Here is a 22692-nt window from a genome sequence, read left to right on the forward strand (position 1 = left end):
ACGACTGAAATCTTGTGGCTGCCGTGTGGGACCGTGCAGGTCTCCACGGAGGCTCTGTCCCATCCTGGCCACCTAAATGACCCTTGTCTTTCTCACATATTTAAAACCCGCATCTTTCTTTCTTTGTCCCTCTCCCTTCTCCTGTGCTTTGGTCTTGGGGGTCAGAGTCACTGCCATGTGACTAGGAGCATCTCCCAGACGAGGCTGTTCCTGCCGGCTGCATGTCAGCCCCTATCTGGGGCGCTGGGGCCTGATTTGATTCGGCATTAGACAGTCACGCCAGGAATTCAACTCTTGTTTTTCTTGCCATGAATCAGTTAGCCCTAATCTCGGGCGTGTGAGAGCCTCCTGTGCCGCTCATTTATTTCCAGGAGAGCTTCTGCAGACAGGAGACAGAGCTCAACCGTTCCAAATCTCAGTCTGGTTGCCTTTTGCCTCCTGCCATCGGCAGCCGGGGTCTGCATCCCTCTACCCTGTCCAGCTTCGAGGGGGTGGGGGGGCTCCCCTTGCTGCTCCTCTCCCGGGGCTGGAGTCTAGACATCTTTTTCCCCTGGGCCCCCTACCTCCAACGACCACCACCTCCCAGGAAGGAGCCCCGAGTTCTCGGGGAGGCAGGCCAGGGGGCTGAGGGCTGCAGTCTCCTGCCTCCCGTCTTGGCTCTCCTGGGCTCGTCCAATCTCAAAGATAAGGAAGTGAGCTCTGTGGTTGGAGATGAGAGGCTGGCGCATTCAGGGCTGGCTCCTGGATCCTGTAGTCATTTAAACAATGGCCCCTTTCTGAGGACAGTTGATTGCAGGCCTGCTAGTAGTGGTTCAAAGAAAATTGTCACCCAGCAATAACATGGAGGAGAGGCTGGGGTGGGGGTGCATGGCCTCTAGGCCTGGCCTTCCATCTCTGGCTCCAGCTCACACTCAACCGGGAGCGGAGCTTTGGATACCCTCAGCTTCCTTGTTGCTACTTGTCAAGGCCCCCTGGTGCCCTCCTCACCCCCGCTGTCCCCCCAGCCCCTCCCCTGCCAGGATGGGTGACTCCTGTGTCCCCTCTCCAGGACCAGGTTCAGTGGCTTGTCCATGAGATGCAGCCAAAAGGGACTCCAACCTCTTCTGTCCCACTTGGGCATGTGACCAGTCTCAGTTGTCCCCCTGCCCTCTCTAGTTGGAGGGATCCAACCCTGCGTCTTCTCTGTTTTCTGCCCTCAGCTAGGCTTTACCAGGATGTCCCCCATGCCCTGAAGCCAGCATGGCCGCATCCCTCCCCTTTGCTACTCGTCCAGCCCGCCCTCCACCGGCGCTGTCATGGTTCCAGGGAGTGGCGCTCTAGCTGTAGAAGGATTCTTCGACGTGGGCAGTGAAAGGAGGGCCTGCAAATAGGGGGGCACCGCAGGAGAAGGCAGCTAGCAAGATGGCCTGCCTGGCACTCGATGCAAGGAAGAGGCCAATAAACTGGCACCGTGTCCACCGCGCCATCTGACTCCAGAAAAGCCACGAGGGGCCCCTTCTGGGGGACCGAGTGAGGAGAGGCCGGCAGCAAAACCCAAGTACAGTGGGTTCCCAGGGGGCTCAGCCAGACCCTAGGCTCAGCAGCACCCGGAGGCTAATGCTGGGGGTCCTGGGGCAAGGGGCGCAGGGGGCATCCCAGCCCCTCTGGAGCTGGTCTGAGACTCTTCGGAGGATCCCAGAGCCACAGACAGGATGACACTGAGCCAGCCAGGAAGGTCAGGCCGTGGGACTGTGGGGTTGCCGTCTGGGGAGCCGACTGGGTGGTGCCCGCTTTTAAAATGTACCTTGTGCCAGTTGTCTGGGGTGAATGCCCCCTGTGGCTGCCCCGTAGTGGTGACGGGGAGCGGCGCCCCCTCTGCCGGGGGTGGGGTGAGAGCTGTGGGTGGGGGCATGCCTGATCGCCTGATGGCCGGGTGCCCTGTGCTGCCTGAGCTCTGAGGCCGGGCCTCTGTCCATCTGCAGCCCTGTCCCTCCGGGGCCCGGCTCTTTTCCCGTCTGGGCGTGATCTCTGCCGGTTCCCTCTGGGTGTGTGGGTGTAACAAGTCCGAACCTTCTCTGGGAGTCGGGCAGGCTCGGGCGCCCCGCCCTCTGGGCTGTGCCCTTTCCTCCCCGAACTGGTTGTGCAGGAGCAGCCGAGTGTGGGCAGTGTGGGTGCGTGTGTGGCAGCCCGGCCCACGCTCGCTCGCTGCCTCACCTGCGGGGAGGGGCCTCCCAGAAACCGCCTTCCCGGTGCCCGGCCACCCCACCTCACCAGAGCCCAGCCAAGCAGCCAGCGAGGACACACACCTGCCGCCCGCCACCTGCCTGCACCGGCCGAGCCCAGCCTGCGCCGGCACCTGCCTTTACGACCATGTTCAAGGGTCTGAGCAAAGGCTCCCACGGGAAGGGGTCCCCTAAGGGCTCCCCGGCCAAGGGCTCTCCCAAGGGCTCCCCCAGCAAGCACAGCCGGTGAGCGGGGCCTGGGGCAGCGGGCTGGGGCGGGAGGGGGTGGTGCCAGGCCCAGGTGCCCTAGCCTCCTGGAGATGGCAGCCTGGCATTCAGGACCAGCCCAGTGCTGGCATTTAGCGTCCCCAGGCCAAAAGTCTGGGGGGGGGTGGACTCTCTCCCAAGCCCAAACGGGGGCCTGGGGCTCCCACATTGTCCAGGGGGCCTGAGGGCCGCAGGCAGGGGTGCTCTGCTGGATGCACACTGCATGGGGAGGGGCCGGGGGGCCGGGAGACCAGAGTGCTTGGCTCCGTGTCTGTGGCTCTGCCCTCAAGGCTCTGCTTGGGCTGGGCTGACCCTTGGAACCTGGGCCCAGGGTGGGCAGAAGGACTGAGGCCAAGAGGTGGAGGTGGGGTGCCTGGTGCAGGGGGGCGGGGCTGTGCTGCGGCGCCTAAGCTGCAGCTTTCCTCACAAGGCTCTCCCCTCGGGCCTTGAGTTTCGTTACAGTGTTGGGGTGATTCTTGCACCACGTGGGTATGAGGAGAGGGTGCCGTGGGGAAAGGGGAGGGCCCGCGGGCCAGGACATCGCCAGAGCCTCCCTCTGCTCCCCCGGCTCCCCGCCGGACGCAGCCTGGCTCTCGGCAGCCACATGGGCCGCAGACAGACTTGGCTGCTTCCCTCCGTTTCTTCCCTCACCGGCCCCTGCGGGGCGGAGGTGGCAGATGGGAGCAGAGATGAAGGGCTCGTTACCCTGATAGGGATCGGACCGGGGCGATGACGCGGAGGCTGGGCTTCTGGGCGGACAGGAAGGACAGCAGTTAAGACTCTCACTGTCGTCCCTGGCGCTCCTGGGCCCTGCCCAGGGTGGAGTGTGCCACCCCCAGTGGGAGCGGCCCCCCCAGGAGGCCAGGCCTGAGGACAGGTCGCCCAGGGGTCAGGACCCACAGCTCCCTGTCCCCAGGTAGGCTCCTAGCCTGGGGCAGCTGGGGGCTCTGTCCACACAGCCAGGTCGGCTCTGGCTGCCGTCCCCCAAACTGGGTTCACTGGTCCCCTGCTGTGCAGTCCATTCAACATATATTTATTGAGCACCTACTGTGTGTCAGGACTGTTGTGGGCACTGAGGTGCCGCCTGACACAGAACCAACAGGTCCTTGCCTTCATGGTGCTTACATCCTAGTGGAATAAACGCCAGCACGTATGGATGCTTCAGAATGCGCTCATTCTCCTAACACAGTAGCACTGTGATGTAGATATTATTAAAGCCCCACTTTACAAGTGAGGGCACAGAGAGTTTAAGTAACTTGCCCAGGGCCACACAGCAGTAGTGCTAGAGAATGATCAGACCCAGGCTGTTTGGCCACAGAGTTCTTTCAGACTGGGTCTTCACTGGCACTGCCCCTCTGCCTGGGCAGGGACGTGGGGGCGGGGTGGGCTCATCCTTCAACCCCTAGTTCAAGGCGCAGCTCAGTGAAGCTTTCCCTTCCCCAGGACTGTAACTTCATAGGGCGCTGTGCTTATGAACCTTGGACCACTCTACTTTTATTAGGTCTGCTTGGGCCTCTAGGCCCCAGACAGTGAGCTCAAGCACACAGCAGGCGCCCCATGGAAAGGACCTTGGGGGGCCAGATCAGGCGCATACTCTGCTCCTTGCTGTGTGACCTGGAGCATGTCAGGTCCTAATCTGGTCTTAATCCTCAAATCTGGGCGCTGTCGGCGTGCCCCAACAATCTCTTGACCTCCCCCGCCCCAGGGCTGTGCAGCTCCTCCAAATGGTTGTTAGCCTGGGCATAGGCAAAGCCTGGGGTGGTGAGGGGGAGACAGGGCTGGGTGGGAGGAGGTTGGGGTGGGGGACAGCCGGTCCAACTGGCCCTCCCCAAAGCCCAGCCGTGCTGAGCCATGATTCACTCCCAAGGAAGTGGCAGGGAGCTGGGTGGGGTTGGGAGCTCACTGCCAGGACAGTGATGTTGGCCTGCTGCATGGTGCCAGGCACACCAGAGACCCCCACTTTCTGAACCCCCAGGTGAGGACAGTGCTCCCCCTGAAGGTTGAGCTGGCTGCCGATCCCCGAGGCCACCCAGCTGGCCCGTCCACCCTCTGCCCACCCCCAGGTCCTAGACGCCTCCCTCCCAGGCAGTGAGCCCAGCTGGAGGACAGGACAGGGCAGAGGGAGACAAGGGACCCCACGCAGGTGGGACAGAGGGGTCTTCTCCAACCATGCTGGCTCTGTCTTCCCCACCCCCCCACCGCACCCCAGGGCTGCCACCCAGGAGTTGGCCCTGCTCATCTCCCGCATGCAAGCCAATGCTGACCAGGTGGAGAGGCACATCCTGGAGACCCAGAAGAGACTGCAGCAGGTAAGGCCTCAGCGGCAAGCGGCGGGGAGCAGGGGGGTGGGGCTTGGGAGGCTCACTAAAGCCCCGGAGTGCCCACCGGGGATGGCTAAAGTGGGACAGACAACCCTTGTCACTCACCGGTCTGTCCCCAAACACAGTGGGAGAGAGGGTTCAGCTCTCCTTTTCTGTTGGACTCCCAACCTGGTGGGTCAGAGGGGCTCGGGGCGGGGGCGGGTCTCCCCTGTGTCCCTGCACCTGCCCCACAGATGCCCTGGGCTGGGCCCTCTGCCAGTGTGGACACCGAGGTTGGCCGTGCAGCCTGGGGAACTCAGGGTGGGCTCAGGCGGCAATGAGGGGCCGCAGGGATGTCGTCCCCCACCTACAGGACCAGCTGCACAGTGAGCAGAGCCAGGCCCTGCAGCACCAGCAGGAGGTGGGCCACAGCCTGAAGGAGGCCGAGGTGCTGCTGAAGGACCTCTTCCTGGATGTGGACAAGGCCCGGCGGCTCAAGCACCCGCAGGCCAAGGAGATCGAGAAGGAGTACGTGGGGTGGCAGCCAGGGCCAGGGCTCCAGGACGGAGGCGCTGGGGTTCCAGGGGAGCCCCAGGCCCAGCCCTGACCTGCTGGCCGCCTCCTTGGCAGCATCAAGCAGCTGCACGAGCGGGTGACCCAGGAGTGTGCCCAGTACCGTGCCCTGTATGAGAAGATAGTGCTGCCGCCGGACGTGGGGCCCAGGGTCGACTGGACGCATGTGCTGGAGCAGAAACAGGTCAGGGCTGTCCTCCATGTCGGAGACACCTCCAGGAGCTCAAAATCACACCTGGCACAATCAGAGAGCAAAACTGGGCTGTGTGCCATCAGGGGCCTGTTGGTGCACTTGCACCTGGGGAGGGTCTGGGACGGGAGAGAGAAGGGGAGACAGTGCAGTCAGGGAAGGCTTCCTGCAGGAAGCGGCATATGAAGAGGCCTCAGAGAGGTGGGAGGGCTTAGTTAGGCTGGGGTGAAATGCTGAGGAGAGGACATTCCAGAAAGAAAGAAATAGAGGCTCCAGCCTGGGGTGTGGTGGGAAGTGGGGTTTTCTGGGCAGGCAGGCAAAGCCAGGGCCCCCTGAACATCGGGTGAGGAACTGTGCTTTGATGCCACAACAGAAGGTGCCGTGATGACAGTGAAGGGACAGTTGGGGGGAGGGCATGGGCAGAGGAGGGTGTCACAGGGTCCCAGAGCCAGCGAGAGGTTTCTAGGCAGGAGGTGCCGAGGCCAGGGAGGTAAGGAGGCAGGGAAGAGTAGGAGGATGTTTTAGAGGCTGAGCCCTGCGTTCTGGGGACCAGTAGGAGTCAGGGGCTGTAGTCATGAAGATGCTCAGGCCTCGGCCCGGGCCACTGGAGAATAGTTGTCCCCCAGGGTGAGCTGGCTGCCGATCCCCGAGGCCACCCAGCTGGCCCGTCCACCCTCTGCCCAAACGACCAATTCCACTCCTCCATATGGGGACGCGGGGAGGACGAGGGAGGGCCGCCGCCCCAGCCCTGCGGCTGCGCTGAGCGGCCAGCTCTCCTGCAGAAGCAGGTCTGCGAGGGCCGGTTCGGGCCGGGCATGCCAGAGCTGGAGGAACAGGTCGCCGAGCACAACATCCTGCAGAAGGAGATCGAGGCCTACGGGCAGCAGCTCCGGAACCTCATCGGGCCGGTGGGTGACGTACCTCCAGGCCTGGCCCTCCAGCCCTACCCCCACTTTGTCCCATCTGAGCCTGTGTGGCCCAGCAGGGCCCTCTGGGGCAAGGGATGCGGGTGGGGGCAGAAGTCGGCCCAGGGTGTGGGCGGCCATCTCCCCTGCACCCCGCCTCTCACTGAGCCTGCTTTGTCCCCCACCCCCGCCCCCCCATTGGTCGAGGCAGGACGCAGCCACCATCAGGAGCCAGTACCGGGACCTCCTGGTGAGCAAGGGAAGGGCTGGGCTGGGAGTGGGGCAGGGCCCAGCTGCCTGCACCCTTGGTGGGGCGGGGGGGCAGCGTTTCTGGGGCAGGCTGACGTGGCCCCCTGCTACTCCTCCTCCCGCTCCACGTCTCGCCGAGCACAGAAGGCGGCCTCGTGGCGCGGGCAGAGCCTGGGCAGCCTGTACACGCACCTGCAGGGCTGCACGCGCCAGCTAAGTGCCCTGGCCCAGCAGCAGCAGAGCATCCTGCAGCAGGACTGGAGCGACCTCCTGGCGGACCCCGAGGGCGTGCGGCGGGAGTACGAGGTGGGTGGGGGAGACTGGGCTTGGGAGGAGGGACAGGGGCATCCTCAGCCTGTCCCCTCCTTGCCCATGCTCCCGACTCTGCCCCCAGCACTTCAAGCAGCACGAGCTGCTGAGCCAGGAGCAGAGCGTGAACCAGCTGGAGGATGATGGGGAGCGCATGATGGAGCTGGGGCACCCGGCTGTGGGGCCCATCCAGGTGCGAAGGACAGATCCCGTCCATTGTCGCAGGGACACCTGCTCCCTCAGCCGGTGGAGGTGGGGAGGGGGGCTTCCCAGGGAGGCTGGGGAGAGGGAGACCCGGCCCAGGTCTGGGCAGCAGATGGGGGCACAGGTCTGGGCGAGCATGGCCCAAGGGCTCGGTGCTGCTGTCTGCAGACCCACCAGGAGGCCCTGAAGATGGAGTGGCAGAACTTCCTAAATCTCTGCATCTGCCAGGAGAGCCAGCTGCAGCACGTGGAGGCCTACCGCCGGGTGAGCCTGGGGACGGGGGCGCAGGGCCAGGCAGGGGAGACCCCCCGGGCCGGGCCATCGAGGGGCCACAGGATGCGTTCACATGGAGGGAGACAGGGTGCCTCCTAAAAATGGCAGAGCTGTGTCGTTGTGAATAGGTCCCCAAGGGAAAATGATGTCATGCGAGCGTTCGCCACAGGGTGATATAGCTCCCAGGGAGGGGTGGTTCTTAAGGGGGAAAAAAAACCCTTCCTCTTTTTAAGCATTAATCACCAGTATACATCCCTGAAGGATATGTGGCATATCTGTAGTATTACAATTTTATAGAGATGGTAGCAAGATTAAGGAAAAGACGTCCAAAAACTCTCCTTAGAAGGGATGATAATGAAAAGAGGGTTGAGAAAAACGGACAAAACACACAACAGGGACTTTTTTTTTTTTTTTTGGTAATTTCTGTCCAAAATGTTTCATATGTTTTGAGAGGGACAAAATCCAAAGAGTTTTATTCTTCCTTTTTAAAAAAATATTTTCGGGGCGCCTGGGTGGCTCAGTTGGTTAAGCGACTGCCTTCGGCTCAGGTCATGATCCCGGAGTCCCGGGATCGAGTCCCACATCTGGCTCCCGGCTCAGCGGGGAGCCTGCTTCTCCCTCTGACCCTATCCCCTCTCATGCTGTTTCTCTCTCTCTCTCTCTCTCTCTCTCTCTCAAATAAATAAATAAATAAAATCTTTAAAAAAAAATTTTTTTTCGGGGCGCCAGGTGGCTCAGTCATTAAGCGTCTGCCTTCGGCTCAGGTCGTGATCCCAGGGTCCTGGGATTGAGCCCCACATCGGGGTCCATGCTCCGCGGGGAGCCTGCTTCTCCCTCTGCCACTCCCCCTGCTTGTGTTCCCTCTCTCGCTGTGTCTCTGTCAAATAAATAAATAAAATCTTTAAATATATATATATATTTTCCTACGTCACCACCCTACCATTATCACGCCTGTGGACAGGAATTCCGTAGCATCACGGAGCTGCGCGATGTTTCTTTTTTTTTTTATGTTATGTTAATCTCCATACACTACATCATTAGTTTTTGATGTAGTGTTCCATGATTCGTTGTTTGCATGTAACACCCAGTGCTCCATGCAGAACGTGCCCTCTTTAATACCCATCACCAGGCTAACCTATCCTCCCACACCCCTCCCCTCTAGAACCCTCAGTTTGTTTTTCAGAGTCCATCGTCTTTCATGGTTTGTCTCCCCCTCCGATTTCCCCCCCTTCATTCTTCCCCTCCTGCTATCTTCTTTTTTTTTCCTGGCTGGGATCGGGGGTGGGTGCCTAGGTGTCGGGATCTGAAGCAGATCTGAGGCAAATAATACATTATATGTGGGATGTTTCTTTAGAGCGTGCTCCCAGCTTCCACTCCAGCCCCGACGCCCTGGCACCCACCCCCGATCCCAGCCAGGATGACTGCAGGTGCTGGAGTGAGCAGGAGAGCCCCGCCTCCACCTGGGCAGGAAGGACAGAAGCCAAGCTGTTTTATAACACTAAACACTAAAACAAGCTCAGTGGGCCCAAAATGCACCATTTGCAGAGCACTCCAGCGGAAAAGGCCCCACGGCCTGGAGAGCCGACAGTGCCAGGGCCTGTGACAATTTGCGTTTAGCTGGCTTGCAGGGTTGGTGGGCAGTGGGCTGCCACGGGCGCTGCCCCTGACTGCCCACGACCTCAGTTCCAGGAAGAGGCGGACTCGGTCAGCCAAACCCTGGCAAAGCTGAACTCCAGCCTGGACACCCAGTACAGCCCAGCCTCAGGGGCGCCCCCTGGTGCCCCCATAGAGCTGCTGCAGCAGCTGGAGGTGAGAGCGCCCCCCGCCCCCCCCCCCACCCCAGGGCACCTGCATCCTACTCCGGGGATTGGGGCTGGCCCCTGTGTCTGGGCCTCACCCTTCCCAGGGGCTTAGTCCTGCCCTGAGCAGCCCCTCCAGCCCAACCAGCAGATTTCAGAATCCTGGGCCTCCTGGAGGGGCTTCTTTTACTTTCCTGACTTAGAGACCCTGTCTCCATGTAGACCAGACCCCTGGCTCTCACGGGGGGAGGGGGTTGTGGGGCAGGCGTCAAGGGCAGCCTGGGACCCCACAGGCAGAGAAGAAGCAGCTGGCTGTCGCTGAGAAGACCATTAGGGACCTGCAGTGGCGTAGCCAACAGGTGGCCCCTCTGCAGCAGCGCAGGAACCCGCCCCAGCAGCCCCTGCATGTGGACAGCATCTGCGACTGGGACTCAGGAGAAGTATGGGCTCGGCCCACACATCCCCACCCTGCCCCAGCCCTACCCCTCTCCAAGCCCTGCCCCGCCTCTGGCCCGTCCCTGCCCCTACCCCATCTGGGCCTTCATTCCTTCCCTATTCCCTGCCCTGAGCCTCCACGACACCCCCCGCCCCCCCGTCCCCCAGGTGCAGCTGCAGCGGGGTGAGCGGTATTTGCTGATGGACAACACTGACCAGCACACCTGGGTCGTTCAAGGCCCAGGTGGGGAGACCAAACGTGCGCCAGCCGCCTGCTTCTGCATCCCAGCTCCGGACCCTGAAGCCGTGGCCATGGCCTCCAAGTGGGTCTGCCGGGGGATCCTCAGGGGCAGGAGGCAGGCTGTGGGCCCAGACCAGGTCCTGTGGTGTTTGAGGCCATGGTCTGGCCTTCTCCTGGACCCATGACTCCTGGGGTGGGTGCGGGGTTTGGAGAGAGAGGAGAGACATCCTTGTCTGATCTCCTCCTTGTTCTAGGCTGGCCTCGGAGCTGCAGGGCCTGAAGCAGAAATTGGGCACAGTCCAGAGCCACCTGATGGCCAGTGCTGAGCGGCCCTTAAAGACTGGCCAGCAGGGTACTGAGGGTCGGCCGGGGACTTGGGGGGTTTGTTGGCCACCATTGGGGGGGGTTGCGATGGGCAGGGGGTGGCTCTGGATTAGGGACTTCTGCTAGGGGATTCCATCTCTTGGGTCGGCAAGCACCGAGCTTTGTCCCTCCCCTGGTTAGGCCCTGCCCGCCGTCCCCTTCCCTTCCTATCCCACACAGGACGCTCTGGGGGCCCCCAGGGAAGAGCTGCTCCTCAGGCAGATGGGCAGATGGGAGGTAGGCCCTGGACCCTCACGGCACCCTATGCCCCCAGCTCCCACTGGCTCAGCCCCAGGAGACCCACAGGCCCAGAAGCTCCTGACACAGATGACTCGGCTGGATGGAGACCTGAAGCAGATAGAGAAGCAGGTGCTGGCCTGGGCCCGGGCCCCGCTGAGCCGCACGACACCACTGGAGGACCTGGAGGGCCGCATCCAAAGCCACAAGGTGGGTGGGTGAGCGAGGACAGCGGGGATAAGAAACGGGCCTGCGCTGGGGGTGCATGAACTAAGGACGAAGCAAGTGTGGGAGCAGCCGCAGGGACCCAAGGCAGAGGAAGGGAGTGGACAGTCTGGGGCTCAAGCAAGCTGCTTCCCATCCTGGCTCCTCCCCTGACCAGCTCTGTGATCTTGGGAAGTCACTTAACCTCTCATCACTGAAAACAGACACAATAATACCCAACTCATCTGGATGAAGTGTACTAAGGCCCGGGAAGGTTCTAGAGGGGCAGGGCCCAGAATAAGGGCCCTGTACGCCACACTGGGGAGGCGTTCTGGCCAGGGTCCCGAGAGCAGCAAGGAAGCCTGAGCGTCTTCGGGGTGATTTCTCCTGGAGGCAGGTGGGGGCGCCTCCCTGGCCAGGTTGCAGTATGTGAACACCATCACAAAGAACTCATCCTCCGTCCCTCCCCACACCTGGGGGGGTGCAGTTTGGGTTATGTCCTTCCCAACCAGTTTCTAGTCAAATGTATCCTTTGGGTTTGGTTTTTAAATGTCTCAGTCATGTCCTTACACATCATCGTGCAGCTTGTTGTCCGCTCCATCTTGTCCCGTAGGGATGAGGACATAGCGTTTCCCGGGTCAGGGGCCCGGGGCGGGATGAGTGGGAGCTGTTGCAGGTTGGGTCTGCTCTGAGCCGGCGTGCTGGGCGTTTCTGAGGAAGTGTCATGGGGAGAAGAGCAGGGGGAGGAGGCAGGGGCAGGAGGAGGCCGAGGGCTATAATGCCACCTCAGGGGACACCACCTCCACCCGGAGGCTCTGCGGCCGACAGGAGGCTGGGCCATACAGCCGTGTGGGCAAGTCACTGGTTAGGACGGCACGGGGACCTGGCAGCCCCCAGTGCATCCTTGAGTCTTGAAGTCACCGCTTCTCCGACATCAGGCTGGGGCCACAGGAAGCCCAGTGAGACCGGAAGGCAGGCAGTGCGCTGTCCATAGTCCAGCACTGACGGCTTGCGGGACGGATGAGGGAATGAGGAGGAGCAGAATAACCCCACGTGGACAGAGCTAGGGCTCTGCCGCCCGACCTGGGGCGACAGGGCAGGGAACTGACGTTTTGTGCAGGGCACAGAGACACAGGGTCACGCTGCCTCCTCCCATCGTTCTTCAGAGGAGGAGACTGGGGCTCAGCCAGGCTGCCCAGGGTCCTCCACATGGGGACTCTCGGGGCCAGGACTGACCCCGGTCTCTAGCCTGTGCCCAGGCTCATACCCACCACACACTGAGGCCAGGTGGGCAGGGTCTGGTTGACCTGGCAGGAAGGAGACCTCTGACCCTGCCCCTCCCTGCCCCAGGGGACAGCCCAGCAGCTGCAGGGCCTGGGAGCAGAGAAGGAGGCGGCCCAGCAGGAGTGTGAGGCGTTTCTGTCCACCCGGCCTGGGGGCCCCACTGCCCTGCACCTGCCCCTGGCTCTCAACAGTGTCAAGAACAAGTACAGCGACGTGCTGGTTCTCTGCAACCTCTACGGGGAGAAGTGAGTGCTCTGGGGACTGGGGAAGGGGGCAGCTGGGTGGCATCGCTGGGGTGTGGCTGAGGGAGGGCCTGACCTTGGGCCGCCTCGAGACAGAGCCCGAGCTGCCCTGGGCCTGGAGCGCCAGATCCAGGACACGGACAGGGTCATCCGAGGCTTCGAGTCCGCCATGGCGCAGGAGGCCCCCATCCCCGCTGGCCCGGGGGCGCTGCAGGACAGGGTCAGCGAGCTGCAGGTGAGGGGCCGGGCGGCCTCCTGGTGGGAGGGGGCATGGCACCAAGCATTCACGGGCGGGTGGGGTCTCATGGTGACTCATGGAACCATGAGGGTGCATGGCGCCGTGTCCCCTCCTCCCAGCGCCTGCGGAAGGAGCTGCTGGAACAGCAGGCCTGTGTGCTGGGGCTGCTCCGGGAGCTGAAGGCCACTGAGCATGCATGTAGCACCCTGCAGAACAACTTCCAGGAGTTCTGCCAAGACCTGCCTCGCCAGCAGCGCCAGGCGAGGGCCCTCACCGACCGCTACCATGCTGTGGGGGACCAGCTGGACCTACGGTGAGTGGCTGGGCCATTGGGGCTTGAGGCACGCCCCCACGGTGCCCAGCAGCTAAGCTGTGTGACCTCAGACTGGTGACTTCGCCTCTCTGAGGCTAGTTTCCTCACCTCTAAAACGGGATGATAACAGTAGCTGTCTCCCAGGGTGAGCCTTCCTACCTCCCTGGCCGAGACGGTCTGGCCCATCCCTGAATGCCCAGCTCCAACACAGGGCCAGAGTGAGGGGGATCGGCCTGGTGGGTCGCTCGGGCCTTCTGACTCGTCCCGGGGAGGGAGGCACTCACCAGCCTCCTCCGTGCACCCCTCACCTGCCGCAGAGGGCAGAGCTCACCTCTGCTCCGGGCCTGCTCCTCCCGCAGGGAGAAGATGTTGCAAGATGTCGGCCTCACCTACCAGCAGTTCAAGAACTGTACGGACAACTTGAGCTTCTGGCTGGAGCACCTGCCCCGCAACCAGGTGCGGCCCAGCGATGGGCCCAGCCAGATCGCCTACAAGCTGCAGGTGCAGAAGGTGAGGAGCTGGGGCTGCAGGTGACCTGGGGACAGGTCAGGCCCTTGACCTCCCCACGGGTACAGCTGCCTGGGCACATGTGGCCCCCCAGTGGCCAGTGTTCTAAGAGACCTCAAAGCTCAGAACTCAGGCCTTCTGGGGGACCATCAACCACCCCCCCACACCCTCAATGCTCCACCTGGCCCACAGAAACAGCAAGGCCGTCTCCATCTGGGGGTTCCAACTCCTACCGCATCCTTTTCCTCATCCTTGCCAATCCCTGGCTATGCACTGGCAATGAACCAGAGGCCGCGAGTACAGCCTGCTCTCAGGCACCCCACAGTCTGGTGCCTCGCAGGCCATGACTCTGGTAACTGGTCTGGTGGAGAGCCCACGGCAGGACACGTGGCAGCAGGACAAGTGGTCTGGAAGGCAAGGGCCTGGGGCTGCAGGAGGATGACAGTGTCTAGGGTGAGAGTAAGGGAGTAATGCCAGGAAGGTGGCTTGGGACAGACATTCTTAGAGCTGCCTGCAGATTAGAATCATCCAGGGGGCTTTTAAAACATCCCTGTAGAGGCGCCTGGGTGACTCAGTCAGTTGGGCATCTGCCTTCAGCTCAGGTCATGATCCCGGGTCCTGGGATCGAGCCTGCATGGGGCTCCCTGCTCAGTGGAGAGCCAACTTCTCCCTCCGCCTCTGCCCCTTCCCCTGCTTGTGCTCTCTCTCAAATAAATAAGATCTTTTTTAAAAAATTAAAAAAAAAAAAAGAAAACCAGCATCCCTGTACCAGAACCCCACTCCAGACTGATTAAATTGGAATCGCTGGGACCAGAACATCAGTACTCCTTTTTAAAGTTCCCACAAGTGAATAAAGGGGCAGCCAGGCTTAAGAACAGTTGGGACAGAGCAGTGGTTCTCAGGGGGTGGTCCCTGGACCAGTAGCCCCAGCATCAGGGAGACACTTAGACGTGCAAATTCTCAGGCCCCAACCCAGATCTGCCCAGAGGCTCTGGGGGTGGGGCCTCAAATCTGTTTTAACGAGCTCTCTAGATGGTTGTGAAGCACAGCACTGGGTGAGAACCTCCCTGCTAGAACAGGAGTCTGAGGGTCACTAGGCAGAAGGAAGGGACTGTGCCAAAGAGAGGAAGGAAGATTTCCTGGAGAGAATCCTGCCTGGAAAGGCAGTTTCCCAGGCGACCTCCCGCCGCTGTGGGGTGCTGGTGGCGCCCCGAGGCCCCTGCGGGGGAGACTGGGTGAGTGGCATTTGCTGACCTCCCCTGACTCTCACTTCCTTCCTGGCAGAGGCTGCAGCAGGAGGTCCAGGGCCGAGAGCAGGACAGGGCCATGGTGTCCCGCCTCTCCCAGGACCTGCAGGCAGCTCTCCAGGTGAGCACTTTCCCTCCTCTCCCCTCCCTCCTTCTGCCAGTCCCCTGCTCTCCCACCCCCAGAGGTCCCCACTGACCGAGAGCCTGTTGTCCTTCCCTCCCTGCTCAGGACTACGAGCTGCAGGCGGACACCTACCGCTGCTCCCTGGAGACCACCCAGGCAGGCTCAGCCCCCAAGAGACCCCGCGTGGCTCCCCTGCAGGAGAGCATCCAGGCGCAGGTGAGATGGGACAGACCCGGCGGGGCTCGGCATCCCCCGGCACCAGCTCTGCAGGTGCCACGCCGGAGCTGACCCTGCCGTCGCTCTGCCTCCCTTCGGCCTCTCTAGGAGAAGAGGCTGACAAAGGCCTACACCGAGCTCGCAGCTGCACACCAGTGGCAGCTGCACCAGCTGGAATTTGCCAGAAGGATGCTGGAGAAGGTGTGGCAACACCACCATTCTGTCCCTGTGCCAGGCGGCCTGGGCTGCTCCTTGACCCGACCCCTCTTCCCTTCCTCCTCGCCCTGCAGCCTGCGGCCCCAGGGCAGGCTCCACGGCCGAGGGGGGCAGCTCCCCGCCTCCCCCTCCACCCCCCCGGCCCCCCAGCAGCTCTTCCAGGCTGGTATCCATCTCAGAGTCAGGCCCCGGAGACATCATTCAGGGCAGGCACAGCTTCACCACTGGGCGGTCTGCTGGTGGGGACAGGAGAAAATCCCCATGTCTTCAGCCCTCAGACCAGCCCCAACGGGCGAGAGGCCACCCAGATCTCCATGCCTGGGGCGCCAGGAGACAGAAGCCCTCTATGACGCTTGGTGTCTGGCCGAGGGACTTGCCAGCTTTCTCCTACCCAGAGGAGTACCCCAGAGGAGCGTGGGCCCATATCCGGGAGCCTGGATGGAAGGGGAGGGGGAGGGGGAAAGGTTTGGAAAGGAGACCTGTCCCGTTTGCACGTTCTAGTGCAAACCCCGCCTGAACGCTGCCTTGCATCCTAACATCGTGGGGCTGAGGGGTCCTCTCAAAATCCTGCATCCAAGCACCTCAGGTCTGTAGCTCCCACTCCTGGGACCTACCAGAAGTCTCAGGAAGCAGGGAGGGGTCTCTGATCTCAGGGTGGGGTGGGGCTGGTGGAAATGGGGCTCATCCCTTTCCTCCCCCTCTGCTCCAGTACTCTTCCCTTCTTCCTCTCCCTCTGCAGAAGGAGCTCAGTGAGGATATCCAGGTGACCCATGACACACGGCAGGGGTCTGAGGGCCCAGCCAGAGCAGGGAGGGAGTCCGAGGCCCTGAAGTCCCAGCTGGAGGAGGAGAGGAAGCGGGTCGCACAGGTGCAACAGGAGCTGGAGGAGCAGAGGAACCAGCTGCTGCAGCTGAGGACACAGCGGCCCTTGGAGAGGCTGGAAGAGAAGGAAGTGGTGGAGTTCTACCGGGACCCCCAGCTGGAGAGCAGCCTGTCCAAGGTGAAGTCCCAGGTGGAGGATGAAGGCAAGAAGCGGGCCGGCCTGCAGGCAGACCTGGAGGCGGTGGCCCAGAAGGTCGTCCAGCTGGAGAGCAAGAGGAGGGCCATGCAGCCTCACCTGCTGACCAAGGAGGTCACCCAGATCGAGAGGGACCCCGGCCTGAGTAGCGAGGCGGCCCAGCTCAGCGGCGAGATCCAGCATCTGCGAGGGGAGAACGCCACCGTCTCGGCCCGGCTAGAGGTGCTAAAGAAGGAGCTGCTGGCCCTGGAGCAGAAGGCGCCGAACGTGAAGGAGAAGGTCGTGGTGAAAGAAGTGGTCAAGGTGGAGAAGGACCTGGAAATGCTGAAGGCAGCCCAGGCCCTGAGGCGGCAGTTGGAGGAGGACACGGGGCGGAGGAAGGCGGCGGCCGAGGCTGTGGCCAAGCTGCAGTCTCGCATTGAAGACCTAGAGCGCGCGATCAGCGCCGTGGAGCCCAAGGTGATCGTGAAGGAGGTGAAGAAGGTGGAGCAGGACCCAGGCCTTCTCGAAGAGGCGTCCAGGCTGAGGAGCCTCCTGGCAGAGGCCAGGAGCAAGAACGTGACACTGACATGGGAGCTGGAGGACCTGCGTGGCAAGTACAGCGTGGTGGAGAAGCAGAAGCCCAAGGTAGAGCTCCAGGAGTGTGTCCACGAGACCTTCCAGGTGGCTCCCGAGACGCAGCAGGAGATGACGCGGCTCCGGGCCCAGCTGCAGGAGACGGCCAGCAAGAGGAGCCGCGTGGAGCAGGAGGTGGAGGGGCTGCTGCCCGACCTGGCTGCCCTCCGGGCCCAGAAGCCAGCGGTGGAGTACAAGGAGGTGACGCGGGAGGTGGTGAAGCACGAGAGGAGCCCCGAGGTGCTGCGGGAGATCGACCGCCTGAAGGCCCAGCTCAACGAGCTGGTCAACGGCAGCGGGCGGGCCCAGGAACAGCTCATCCGGCTGCGGGGGGAGCGCGATGAGTGGAAGCGGGAGCGGTCCAAGGTGGAGACCAAGACGGTGAACAAGGAGGTGGTGCGCCACGAGAAGGACCCAGTCCTGGAGAAGGAGGCCGAGCGGCTGCGCCAGGAGGTGCGAGAAGCCGCCCGGAAGAGGCGGGCCGCCGAGGACGTGGTCCACGAGCTGCAGAATAGGTACCTGCTGCTGGAGAGGAGGCGGCCTGAGGAGAAGGTGGTGGTGCAGGAGGTGGTGGTCACTCAGAAGGACCCGAAGCTCCGCGAGGACCACAGCCGGCTGAGCCGGAGCCTGGACGAGGAGGCGGGCCGCCGGCGGCAGCTGGAGCGGGAGGTGCAGCAGCTCCGGGCCGGCGTGCAGGAGAAGGAGAGCCTGCTTAGCTTCCAGGAGGACCGGAGCAAAAAGCTGGCCGTAGAGAGGGAGCTGCGGCAGCTGACCTTGAGGATCCAGGAGCTCGAGAAGCGGCCTCCCGTGGTGCAAGAGAAGATCATCATGGAGGAGGTGGTCAAGCTGGAGAAGGACCCGGCTCTGGAGAAGTCCACGGAAGCCCTGCGGCAGGACCTGGACCAGGAGAAGACCCAGGTAACAGAGTTGCATCGGGAGTGCAAGAACCTGCAGGTCCAGATCGATGTCCTCCAGACCACCAAGTCGCAAGAGAAGACCATCTACAAGGAAGTGATCAGGGTGGAGAAGGACCGGGTGCTGGAGGGCGAGCGGTCCCGGGCGTGGGAGGTGCTTAACAGGGAGCGCTCGGCCCGGCAGAGCCGGGAGGAGGAGGTGCGTCACCTCCGGGAGCGGCTGGACAGGGCCGAAGCGCTGGGGAGGACCTGGGCCCGGGAGGAGGCTGAGCTCCAGAGGGCCCGGGACCAGGCGGACGAGGAGCGCAGGCAGCTGCAGCAGGAGCTGCGGGAGCTGGGGAGGCAGAAGCAACGGAAAGTGCTGCAGCTGCAAGAGGAGGCGCAGCTGCTCACCCAGAAGACAGAGAGCGAGCGGCAGAAGGCCGCTCAGCAGGGCCAGGAGCTCTCGCAGCTCGAGGCGGCCATCCTCCGCGAGAAGGACCAGATCTACGAGAAGGAGAGGACCCTCCGGGACCTCCACGCCAAGGTGAGCAGGGAGGAGCTCAACCAGGAGACCCAGACGCGAGAGACCAACCTTTCCACCAAGATCTCCATCCTCGAACCTGAGACAGGGAAGGACATGTCCCCATACGAGGCCTACAAGAAGGGCATCATCGACCGAGGCCAGTACCTCCAGCTCCAGGAGCTCGAGTGCGACTGGGAGGAGGTCACCACCTCGGGCCCCTGTGGCGAGGAGTCCGTGCTCCTGGACCGCAAGAGCGGGAGGCAGTACTCCATCGAGGCCGCCCTGCGCTGCCGGCGCATCTCCAAGGAGGAGTACCATCTCTACAAGGACGGCCACCTCCCCATCTCCGAGTTCGCGCTGCTCGTGGCCGGGGAGACCAAGCCCTGCTCCTCGCTCTCCATTGGCTCCATCATCTCCAAGTCCCCGCTCGCCTCCCCAGCCCCCCAGGGCCCCGGCTGCTTCTCTCCCAGCGTCTCCTTCGGGCTCAGCGATGACAGCTTCCCCATCGCTGGCATCTACGACACAACCACAGACAACAAATGCACCGTCAAGACGGCCGTGGCCAAGAACATGCTGGACCCCATCACGGGGCAGAAGCTGCTGGAGGCCCAGGCGGCCACAGGGGGCATCGTGGACCTCCTCAGCCGGGAGCGCTACTCCGTGCACAAGGCTGTGGAGAGGGGGCTGATCGAGAACACTTCGACGCAGAGGCTGCTCAACGCCCAGAAGGCCTTCACTGGCATTGAGGATCCCGTCACCAAGAAGAGGCTGTCGGTGGGCGAGGCCGTCCAGAAGGGCTGGGTGCCGCAGGAGAGCGTGCTCCCCCACCTGCAGGTGCAGCACCTGACCGGGGGGCTCATCCACCCCAAGAGGACCGGCCGCATCCCCGTCCCTCAGGCCGCGCTCTCCGGAATGATCAGCGAAGAGCTGGCCCAGCTCCTGCAGGATGAGTCCAGCTACGAGAAGGATCTGACAGACCCCATCTCCAAGGAACGGATGAGCTACAAGGAGGCCATGGGGCGCTGCCGGAGAGACCCCCTGAGCGGCCTGCTGCTGCTCCCGGCCGCGCTGGAGGGGTACCGCTGCTGCCGCCCCGTCTCCCCCCGGGTGCTGCGCTGACGCGGCCAAGCGGTCATGGGGAGCGCGTGGGGGGGGCGGGCGGACGGCAGGCACCCCTCACCCCCAGAGCAGCCTAATCCGAGGGGCGGGTCTTCCCTCTGTCTGACCGCGGTGCTATTACTCAAAAGTTTGCGATGGTGGACCCCCTCCCCTAACTCTGCTGCCCAGTCCATCCCCCGACCCCGAGATCAGCACATCTGTTTTTCCTCCCCGCTCCCCCACCCAGTGCTTCCAATAAACGAATTCTCCCAGCGTCTAGTTTGAGTTTGGGAACACAGAATTGATTTGTCTGAGCCATGAGCACAAGGGGCAGCGTGGCGGGGGGTCCTTCCCAGGTGGGAAGTGGACACGCCCGACCGGCCCTGCCGAGGGAACAGGTGCTTCCACGGGCTTCGGCTCCCTTGACTCTGGGAGGGGTGTGTTGGCAGGTCACGGAAAGATCATGAACAGCCCCTCCCCACCACCTCTGTTCTGGGTCTCTCGGTTTGGGCCAGGAACTGTCTCCAGCCCTCTGTCCACCTCCCCCTTGTCAGCAAGTCCCTGGTAACCCCTTGAGGAGAAAAACACTGGCAAACTCAGGAATACATCACTTTTATTTCCTGTTCTTAAAACCAGGGGTGAACGAACATAAGCATTTCCTAAGTATGAGGCAACAACTCAGAACCACCACACACACCCTCACCCACCCTGGGATCAGGAAAATGTCCTCTCTCTCCCTTGCCCCCGCTTCCTGTTTAACTTGGACTCTTCGCGGAATGCAACTCTTCCCAAAAAAACATTTTAAAGCCATAAAGACCAGCAGGGGGCACCCCTTCCGGAGGGGGAGGTTGTCTGGCTCCGCCTTGCGGCCAGGTGGGGCCGGCTTCGAGCTCTCCCCGGCGACTTGTTCCAGAGCCGGGGGATGCGGTCTCTAACATACCCCCTTCCAACCCTGGTGCATGGAGCTTCCATGACCCCATCTCGAAACGGCATCGTCAAACCCAACCAACAACACGAGAACTTGCTAACGTGGGGGCAGAACTAACCCAAACTCAGCCCCCTTGGCTGCTGAGGCCAGATTCCTCAGAGCTTTGCTCTCTCCCAGCTACGCTCTCTTTCTTGGGAAGTGGGTGGGGAGGCTGGAGAGAGGCTGGGAAGCCCCGGCCTTCTCAGCGGCAGAACCGCTCCAGCACGCACTGGTGGGGGGCCGGGGAGGTCTCCGTGGACGAGAAGTATGGATGCACAAGGGCAGCCTTGGCTGAGATCCGCCGGCTGGGGTCATACTGCAAGAGTTGCTGTGGAGGAAGGAAGAGGAAAGAGACTGAGCCTTGGTGTGGCCAGGCCCGAAGAGGAGTTACCCTCCAGGCCCCAGGGGGCGGGCCCCAAGCTCCGGAGCATCTGCCTTCAAACCAGAACCGTGTGTAACCACTATCTCCCGGCTCTCGAGCCAGTTCTGGCCGCTCCTGGAATCTGGGGACAAAGAACTAGTTCTAGGCCGGCCTGGGAAGTCATCCCCATCTCCTGCAGCCTAGAGGCTGAGTCTGTCTGTCCTCTTCCTACCTGAGGTTCCCAGGCCTCTGCCTACTTCTGGCTGAGACAGACGTCTCTCCGTGCATCAGGAGGGAGAGGGCCAAACCTGCCTCGGGAGCCTACTTGAGGGTGGGGCGGGAACTCAGAGTCCCTAAGCCCCAGCTAGGCTGTGGAAGGACCCTTTGCCCGGGAGTAGCCAGGATGGAGAGCTAAGAGCCTTGGCTGGAGGCATACGCCATCCTGCCGGCCTTGGGTTGGTAGACATTCATGGGTGTCTGGGAAGATGCAAATACTGCCCTGCCTTCTTCTGGCCCAACACCAGATTAGAGACAGATGTGGCTCCGAGTCTTTGTGGGCAATGGGTGGCCTGCCTGAGGCCTTCTGGGCAGTCTGGCCTGGGCCAGCCCAACGGGTCAGGATGGTGCAACAAGAGAGGTGAGCTCAGACTGTGGCAGGGGCCCAGACAGCAGGGAACAGCCTCATGTGAAGAGCAACTGTTGTGGAGGGAGGCATGCTCCCTGCCTGCGAAAGCTTACAGAAAAACGGTAAGTGGGGCGCCTGGGTGACTCAGTTAAGCGTCTGCCTTCGGCTCAGGCCACGATCCCAGGGTCCTGGGATCAAGTCCTGTGTCGGGCTCCCTGCTCTTCGTCACTGCATAAAAACAGAGCTAACCAGAAGAAAGTAGTTTTAAAAGGAAACATGAATGCTGGACTTAACAGGGGAGGGGCCTCCAGGTTGAATGATCAAGATGCACAGGGACAGAGACAAACTAGTTGTGTTCAGGGGTCACAAAAGAGACCAGCTGGACTTAGGAGGAGCTAGGGTGACACAAGGGGCTGGCTGACGAGGAGGCACTTCTGGTGGCCGCAGCAGCATGTCTTGCCCTCTGCTGCCTCCCACCTGTACCTACCATGAGCAGGTCCTTGCCCTCTGGTTCCAGACTGGGCACGATCTCCTCCAGCCCCTTCCTGGTCCACTTGGGGAAACTGCCCTTATAGTCAGGCAGCTGGGTGACCCCTGGCCACGTGGCTTCACTGGGTGTCCCCAGGGTCCGAAAGATTCGGAAGAGCTGGTCAATCTCAGAGTCGCCAGGAAACAGGGCTCTGCGGGTCACCTGAAATGAGGAAGAGGAGGTGTGGGATCCACGCCCTTGTCCTCCAGAATCCAATCCCAGATAAGCTATCCTTCCCAGGGCTGTGCTAAGAATCCCGGCCTTTTCTGGAATAAGGTTCGCTTCCTTAGTCCCGTAGCCCGTCCCAAACACCCCCGAATCCACCTCCAACAGGAGAATCAGAGTCCCACTTGCACCCCAGCAGGACCCTGCCCGTGGCCCTGGCCTCCGTGGCCATGTTTGTCCCTCCCTCTACCATCTCGGCAAAGATGCAACCAATGCTCCAGACATCCACAGCTGTGGAATAGAACTTGCTGCCCAAGAGGATCTCAGGGGCACGATACCAGAGTGTCACCACCTGCGGGGGCAAGAAAACCGTCATTCCGGGTGGCTGAGTGCTCAGGGCCTAGCCCTTTAGCGGCCTCCTCCTCCCCTTTGTGCTGCAGTACCTCGTGGGTGTAGGTGCGTAGGGGCACCCCAAAGGCTCGAGCCAGCCCGAAGTCAGCCAGCTTGATGGCACCCAACTCGTTGATGAGCAGATTCTGGGGCTTCAGGTCGCGGTGGATGACCCGATGAGAGTGGCAGAAATTCACCCCCTGCAGCAGCTGGTAGAGATAGCTCTGCCGAGGCGAAGCGCAAGAAGGAGCTGGTTGAGCGGAAGCCGCGCTGGCCGAGCGGGGCCTTCCCGTCCTTCCCCATCCTTCCCCGTCCTTCCTTCCCCGTCCTTCCCTGCCTTCCCCGTCCTTCCCTGCCTTCCCCGTCCT

The 22692-nt window shown here is 62.2% G+C and overlaps 2 protein-coding genes across 2 annotated transcripts in view; one reads left to right on the forward strand and one right to left on the reverse strand.

Moving 5' to 3' along the window:
* The first annotated feature begins 1911 nt into the window (after positions 1-1911).
* On the forward strand, positions 1912-19564 carry EVPL (envoplakin). Its single transcript, XM_081804450.1, has 22 exons — positions 1912-2447; positions 4678-4777; positions 5142-5296; positions 5399-5525; positions 6314-6439; positions 6648-6686; positions 6830-6991; positions 7080-7187; positions 7367-7462; positions 9155-9280; positions 9564-9710; positions 9874-10028; positions 10201-10298; positions 10584-10756; positions 12101-12279; positions 12373-12511; positions 12634-12827; positions 13187-13337; positions 14619-14702; positions 14811-14921; positions 15030-15122; positions 15877-19564. Exons 1-22 carry the CDS (start codon positions 2350-2352, stop codon positions 19306-19308), a joined length of 6093 nt encoding a protein of 2030 aa, XP_081660576.1. The 5' UTR covers positions 1912-2349; the 3' UTR covers positions 19309-19564.
* Positions 19565-19883: 319 nt separating this feature from the next.
* The window catches only part of CDK3 (cyclin dependent kinase 3), a 3488-nt gene continuing 679 nt past the window's right edge, over positions 19884-22692 (reverse strand). Inside the window, exons 3-6 of the mRNA XM_081805948.1 lie at positions 22378-22690; positions 22185-22286; positions 21728-21931; positions 19884-20582 (exon numbers count right to left, since the gene is read on the reverse strand). Of these exons, the coding sequence (XP_081662074.1) occupies positions 20457-20582; positions 21728-21931; positions 22185-22286; positions 22378-22690 (745 nt within the window). The 3' untranslated portion in view covers positions 19884-20456. The remainder of the gene's footprint in view (positions 20583-21727; positions 21932-22184; positions 22287-22377; positions 22691-22692) is intronic.

The sequence above is a fragment of the Leptonychotes weddellii genome, chromosome 15, assembly GCF_054177405.1.
Source record: "Leptonychotes weddellii isolate Sample4059 chromosome 15, ASM5417740v2, whole genome shotgun sequence".
In the NCBI taxonomy this organism is placed as follows: Eukaryota; Metazoa; Chordata; class Mammalia; order Carnivora; family Phocidae; genus Leptonychotes; species Leptonychotes weddellii.

Excerpts from the sequence above, each read along its gene's own strand:
- EVPL (XM_081804450.1), top strand. The coding sequence starts at position 2,350 with ATGTTCAAGGGTCTGAGCAAAGGCTCCCACGGGAAGGGGTCCCCTAAG. Across the intron at positions 2,448-4,677 it reads TCCCCCAGCAAGCACAGCCG|GGCTGCCACCCAGGAGTTGG; the intron begins GTGAGCGGGGCC and ends ACCGCACCCCAG. Across the intron at positions 6,687-6,829 it reads GCCAGTACCGGGACCTCCTG|AAGGCGGCCTCGTGGCGCGG; the intron begins GTGAGCAAGGGA and ends CGCCGAGCACAG.